The sequence below is a fragment of the Cibotium barometz genome, chromosome 8, assembly GCF_041138505.1.
Source record: "Cibotium barometz isolate CiBa-2024 chromosome 8, ASM4113850v1, whole genome shotgun sequence".
Classification (NCBI taxonomy): Eukaryota; Viridiplantae; Streptophyta; class Polypodiopsida; order Cyatheales; family Cibotiaceae; genus Cibotium; species Cibotium barometz.
The window spans coordinates 63,482,027-63,489,254 of record NC_141053.1 but is presented as its reverse complement, the minus strand read 5'-3'; the positions used below and the strand labels follow the sequence as shown (position 1 = coordinate 63,489,254).

The window sequence follows — 7,228 nt, the reverse complement described above, 5'->3', positions numbered from 1 at the left end:
ATAGAAAGTGGCACAATAACGAGAAAGTGTAAGGGTTAACTCTAGACATGCAGTGGAATCACATATACCTTTCTGCTCATCAACTTGAAACTTGACTCTTCCACATTGTCAAAGCCCATGATGCTAAAGTGTTGACGCAGGTCTGTTAGGCTCCAATGCTTGCTTGCTCTGCCATTTGCTCAATCCATCCATTTTGCATCATCACAGCTACCTCAATAGGCATAATTTCTTCTTCTGAGGCTTGAAGTGGGATCCATGTCTCGTGCTTTTGCATTCATCTTTGGTAGCGCAAACGCATGTACAAAATAGAGCATGCCTTCAAGAACCTGAAAGACATTGTAGAATCTACTACATTGCACTTGTACACATCAAGAATAGAGCATGTACAAAATAGAGCATGCCTTCAAGAACCTGAAAGACATTGTAGAATCTACTACATTGCACTTGTACACATCACCTTGATGTGACCCCTACTTAACCTCCCAACCCTCTCCTAGTAATCCTTGAATGAGGTCAGACCGTACCTCCTTACAAATATACATTATTTTTGTTTGGTGCATTGGCATAGAATTAAACATGTTCACAAAAACATGTAAAGGACAAAACCAATTTAGCCCTACTAACCTAGATGCCTTTGAAAACTTGAGTGATGTCTTGATATCACTTACCATCTTAAACTTTAAGCATAAGATGGTCCAAGCATCAAGTTTGGGCCATTCGGGATTGTTAAGAGGGGGGTTGGGGATCTCTTCTAGCTTGCCAAATAAACCTGGTTTTTTATCTACAAAATATGAGTGAGAAAAGAAAAAGATATTGTTCTGTACAAGATCACTTGGGCTTTGAGATACAAACATTGCCTCTCCAATGAATGCATGCATAGCATAGAAAACTCCAGTGAGGCTTTGGAGTGGTTGTTCCTCAACATAATTAGAGGGGAAAATATCTACAGAGAGACATAAAAAAATGAGAATCATAAGAAAATTTGAAATAAAAAATCCAATATTAGCATGTTGTTAAAGCTGTGTTTATGTTACACTGACAATTTGAAGGAAACCTTAGTCGTTGGCCTTGAATGTACAGGTCTCCAAGGGTATACACATGTTGCACTATGGCAACCAATCCTTCCTTCTTAGTATGCTTGAAGCCTTGTAGCCGCCCCTTCCAATGATGTAGCATATTCCCCAGTTGACGCACTCGATGTGGTCCCTTAGAGCTTGGCTACATGTAGACCCAAGCCCCAACCCTGAATCTTGTTGGAGCCCAAACTCCATTCTCATCTCTTGTGTTATGCAGCACAAGCTCTTCCACCTTCTCCCTAGGTCTTCTCACATTATTGGAAAAGGCCATGGTGGTAAGAAAAGAGAAGAAGGGAAAAGAAAAGCTTATTTTACCAAAGAAGAGTGGAGAGGAGAGAAAGTTCAGGGTTTTCAGTGCAGCAATGGAAAGCTTAAAAGAGGGTTAGAGTTTGAGAATAGGCTTCCTGAACCTAGAGTAGACTAAAGAGGGATAGAGTTTCTGCAGTAATGGAGAGGGAGGGAGCTTGAGAGAGAGAGAGAGAGAGAGAGAGAGAGAGAGATTAAGAGGGAGGGAGCTTGAGAAGGAAGAGGGATGGAGTTTCTGTAGCAATGGAGAGCTTAGAAAAGGAAGAAAGAGGGAGAGGGAGCTTGAGACTGAGGGAGCTTGACAAGGAGGGAGAGCTTGAGAGGTATGGAGTTTCTGCAGCAATGGAGAGCTTAGAAGAGGAAGAAAGAGGTTCAAAACGAGCTTTCCAAACCTAGAGTATGTTGGGGGGAAGTTTGAGAGGGAAAACACACTTTTTGGGAAAAAACTAAAAATTTTCAATTTTTCGAGTTTTTCATCTGTACGATTCTAGGTGGGGGGACCTCTAAGTTTGGGCCCAAGAGGTAGGGGGACAAGAGTAATAATTAGGCCCCATTAGCAAACCAAAGCCTAGGCCCCCTAGGGTCAAAGAAGTCAAAAATGTGCACCCAGCCCTCTTCCTGTTGGTCCATTCCTAATCAAAAGTTAATCCAAGAGGCCCTCTTTGGGTCCAAAAAATACTTAATGTGGTTGTCACACCACATATAAACCAACCACTGGTGGCATATCAACCATAATCGCACCAACCATGCCAGTGGAATATGTGCAAGGTTGTCATCGAGGTGTATCATCCATATTTGCGCACTAGTTAATCTCAATATCCCAACAGTATGATCTCAACAGGTGTGATCCATATCTACCCTAGTTAATCTCAATATCCCAACAGTGTGATCTCAACAGGTGTGATATGTATCTACACTAGTTAATCTCAATATCTAAATAGTGTGATCTCAACAGGTGTGATCCATATCTGCACTAGTTAATCTCAATATCCCAATAGTGTGATCTCAACAATGTGGTGTTATGTATGCAATGGAATCCTACTTATCCTTGAGCTCAATATCCCAATAGTGTGATCTCAACAATGTGGTGTTATGTATGCAATGGAATCCTACTTATCCTTGAGCTCAACAGTGTGGTGCTATGTATGCAATGGAATCATACTTATCCTTGATCTCATCGTTGTGATCTCAATAGTGTGGTTCTATGTATGAAATGGAATTCTACTTGCCCTTAAACTAGATATCTCAATTGTGTGATCTCAACGGTGTGGTGCTATGTATGCAATGGAATCCTACTTTGTCCTTTAGCTTGTTTCTTGTTTTTTGTTTTCTTCCACCCCCCAATTTATGTTCCATGACAATGCCAAAGATTTCACCCATGGCTGGGCCCTTTGTCACGATCTTTGTGAAAGGGTTTGTTCATGGTCCAATCTGAGTGGGCACATCCCATGTTGTACCATTGCCTACTAAGAGATAAACTACATACACAATAAAATCCACCTTATGAGAGGAGGAGGTCTTCTCAATAACATTATTGCCACTGTATCTTCTACATGGAAAAGCATTTGTATCAGGCCATTGTGGCATCCCATTTCCTACCCACACACAAGTGCTATTACATAACCATATAAACAAGTGCTATTACATAGCTATGAGAGAGAGAGAGAGAGAGAGAGAGAGAGAGAGAGAGAGAGAGAGAGAGCTATGAGCCCTACATAGAGAACTAGCTATGAAACCCTAATCAGGAGAGAGTCATGAGCCATAGGGGGGGGAGCGGGGAAGAGACATTGTAATGGTGGGTAGGGCACATGACATAGTTTTTATACACATGTGTGTCAAATGAGAGGATCAACTCTCTTTGCACCATGTCTCCTTACATATGTGTGCCAGAGATGAGAGGGTCATTAGGTGGTTGATGCTCAAAACTCTCTATGCACCACGTCTCGTTACATATGTGTGTCAGATGATGAGACGATCATTGGGCGATCAATGCTCCAAACTCTCTCTACACCACGTCTCCTTACATATGCGTGTCAGATGAGAGGGCCATTGGATGGTCGATGCTCCAAAATCTCTCTGCACCACGTCTCCTTACAATCTGCACTCAAGAAAAGTTGATACAATTCATTCTCACGTTTGACCCAAAATGTGTTGAAAAGGTGATGAAAAATGTGTTGAGCTTTGCGTTTCATGATTTGTTTGGTTGCATGCTCTTGCACAAGGTGGAGGCGAGTGGTTTGACACTTGTGGGTCAAGATACACAGAGTCTAAGTCATGATGGAAGTGAACTTGAGAGACCCATGAAGTGGGTGGTGTGGTGGCGAAAATACTGGATATGGTAAAGGAGAAAGGGGCGAAGTCTCGATGTGGGTTGCCAAAGCCAAGAATCCCATGTACCAAATATGGTGGGTTACCAATATAGAGCCTTGAGGAGGGCCATGATATATATGATGGGTCGCTTATGTCCACGGCGGTTAATTATTGAAGAGACATATTTCTCTCTAGATGTTCGCTACAATGGTGTAAAGTCTCTCAAGGCTATCCTCACATAAAGCTGTATTTTTGGGCGGATGGACAGATTAGTGTGTAGAGTTTAGACCTTCGATTGAGTGTCAAGCGAACTGTACCCAGAGTCTCTGAAACATCGATGCGCAGCAATGGACCTGCTTTCGTGCGGGATACCGTAGCAAAGGAGGATCCCAGGAAGAGCACTCACCTTGCAAACAGCAAGGCTACAAGGGCTGAGCTCTCAAAGAGAGGGCATGGGTTTACAACTTTGAGAGGAGGGGATGTGCATACACTTTCGAAAAGAGAGGATGGATATGCAACTCTGAAGAGAGAGGATCCTTTGAAGAGAGACGATGGGTATGCAACTCTGAAGAGTGATGCTTGTGCACAAAAACCTGCAGGTGGACGTGGCATAGATGACCTGCTTGGTGGACCCCATCGCCTTGTCACAATAAGCTCTCTTCTTAAGCGTCTCGGTAAAGCCAAGAATCTCCTTGATGGAAGACGAGTTCATCATCACATCATAGAGCGTGGATATGGCTGGGAGAACCTTCTAGGGAACTGTCTTGTGCAAATGTACGGAAAATGTGGGCTGGTAGAGGATGCACAATCTGCATTTGACAAGTTATCTAATCATGATACTTACTCATGGAACATACTAATCAATGTATACGGACACAATAAAAGTGTGGACGATGCAAGGAACATCTTCAACATGATGCCATATCGAGATGTCGTGTCTTGGAATGCCATACTCACATTGTTAACGTTGAATGGGCATGGCAAAGAGGCTCTGGATCTCTTCCACCGAATGCAGCTTCAAGGCATCATGCCAAATGAAGTCACTTTTATCTCTGTCATGGATGCATGCTCCACCCTCGCAGCTCTTGAGAAGGGGAAGCAGATCCATGCCATGATTGCAAGTGCTGGCTATGAGGATAATGTTGTGGTAGGCACAGCGCTCATTAACATGTATGGCAAGAGCGGGTGTTTACGCAATGCAAGGAGTGTGTTTGGTACATTGTCTCACCAGGATGTTGTCTCTTGGACAGCCATGATTGGATGCCTTACACAAAATGGTTGCAATGTAGAGGCACTCGACTATTTTCGAAAGATGCAGTCTCAAGGTATGCCACCAAACGACATCACCTTCATTTGTGCCATGGAGGCCTGTGCCAACTTGGCAGCCCTTGAAGAAGGGCAAAAGATCCACACCTCAATCGTGATGATCTGTTATGAACATGATATTAAGGTCAGCAATGCCCTGATTGACATGTACAACAAGTGTGGCAGTTTGGTGTCTGCAATGAATGTGTTTAGAAGAATGCATCACTGGACTGTGGTCTCTTGGAATGCCATGATTGCAGCATTTGGCCAGCATGGGTTTGGTAAGGAAGCTATGTCTCTGTTTTGGCAGATGCATACTGAAGGGGTGAAGCCAGACAGCATCACCTTCATTGCCATGATGAATGCGTGCAGCCATATGGGCTTAGTTGAGGATGGCTGGTGTTTCTTTTTCACTATGCGCAGAGATCATGGGTTAGTGCACTTGATTGACCATTATGTGTGCATGATTGATCTTCTTGGGCGTGCTGGACGCTTAGATGAAGCAGAAACAGTGGTAATCAACATCCCTTTTGAAAGCACTGCTGTAGCATGGCTCTGTTTGCTTGCAGCTTGCAGAACTCATGGTGATGTGGAACGCGGTTCATGTGCTGCTAATCACTGCTTTAAGCTGGATCCAGGGCATGGTGCCCCATATATAGTGCTATCAAATCTATACACTGGGCTGGTTTTTTCAGACTTGAAAGACTTATAAATGGGCATATGCAGTGGTCCTTATCATGCTTTTGTCACAGCATACTTTGGACACACTCTGTCTGTTTGTGGCCAACAAGTACACTCACATGTGTTACTTTAAGCGCATGGCAGTGTCTATGTGGCACACCTACCACTTAAACCTAGACAAGAAAGCAAAGAAGATGAAACATCCCAAAGAGTCTCATACCAAAGAGTCTGCAGTGTTTGGAAATTTGGAGTGGGAATTTAGTAGGAGCAAGCATAATGTGCAGCACACATGTGATTGCAAGTTTGCAACAAGTTAACTGCATGTTGAAGGGAAGAAGAGCAGGAGGCAAAGGGAGAAAGGTGATTGGGAATGTGTGCTTCATTAGATTAACTGCATGTTGAAGGGTGGAAGAGTTGGCAAAGGGAGGAATATGATTGCATGTGCGTGTCTTGATATGGAAGGAGCCTCATTAGAATCATTCAAGCCCTCATTCTAATTGGAAAGAAGAGATTTCTGCATGGAGAGCACAATGCCGGCTAAGCTTGGCAGTGTCTTCTGAGGCACTGCGGGAAAATGATCCCAACAAGAAGCACAACAAAGGGGGGTGGCTCACGCCTAGCCGTGCATGCTAGAGGCAGAAAGCACCATAAATAAAGCACACACACTATGAAATTTTTATGTTGTGAGATTTGCTCTACAACAAAGACAAAATTTTTATGTTGTGAGATTTGCTTCACAACAAAAAAAGGTCTCTTTAACTGAGAAAATAGACAAGGAGAGAGATGACACACATTAGGAATAGCCATCAGAGATGGGGACACAAATTGTGGGACTCGGAAGCTTTACCACACATTATAGCTACATATGCTAGAACATTCTATCAAGCTCTTTCATTGATCAAACAATGAGATGACACCCAATAAGTTTGCGGGCACCACCACCTGGAACCTTTAATGGACCTCATTTGACTCTTGTCTATTTTATGGTGGCAAGTTAAGATGGTATTAAGATGATGTAAGGTCCCCAACCTAAAAAGGGGAATCCTTAAGATAGTCTACTAAGTCTTTGAAAGAATTTTCTAGTCATCAACACCTCGACCATGTAGAGATACGAGGATACGACTACTATATAAGACCTAGCTCTATTTTGTAGGGGAAGTGTGGTCTCTTAAATGATTGTTAAAATCGAATCACCCATAGAGTGATCGACCTATCTTGGACAATCTCTATCTTTGATTCGTAGAAGCAATGCCTTTTCTCCATCTATGCGAGGTGCGATCGTTGACTTAGTCCTCTAGAGTAGAATTGCCCAGGGACTTGCTTACCTAGCGTGGTGCGATTGATTAGTTTTGTTGGAAAACTATTCGACTAATCGGGTCCACCCGTCCATAGGATGGCGTAGTCGACAGGGCGATCCACTCTTCTACTTTCCATGGAACTAACCTATTATTTTTTATTTTCCACGGTATTCATTAGAACAATCACGTAACTTAGAACAATGATAAAAAAAAATTAGAAAACAAGGGACTTAACTAAAAGTAATTACAAAG

The 7,228-nt window shown here is 42.9% G+C and overlaps 1 protein-coding gene across 1 annotated transcript; it reads left to right on the top strand.

Moving 5' to 3' along the window:
- Positions 1–3,879: 3,879 nt before the first annotated feature.
- Positions 3,880–6,664, top strand: LOC147636538 (pentatricopeptide repeat-containing protein At1g08070, chloroplastic-like). Its single transcript, XM_086802006.1, has one exon. The coding sequence runs from the start codon at positions 4,030–4,032 to the stop codon at positions 5,707–5,709; it is 1,680 nt and encodes a 559-aa protein (XP_086658132.1). The 5' UTR covers positions 3,880–4,029; the 3' UTR covers positions 5,710–6,664.
- Positions 6,665–7,228: the final 564 nt, after the last annotated feature.

What these genes read in the sequence shown, in the direction of transcription:
- LOC147636538 (XM_086802006.1), top strand. Translation starts at nt 4,030, where the DNA reads ATGCGCAGCAATGGACCTGCTTTCGTGCGGGATACCGTAGCAAAGGAG.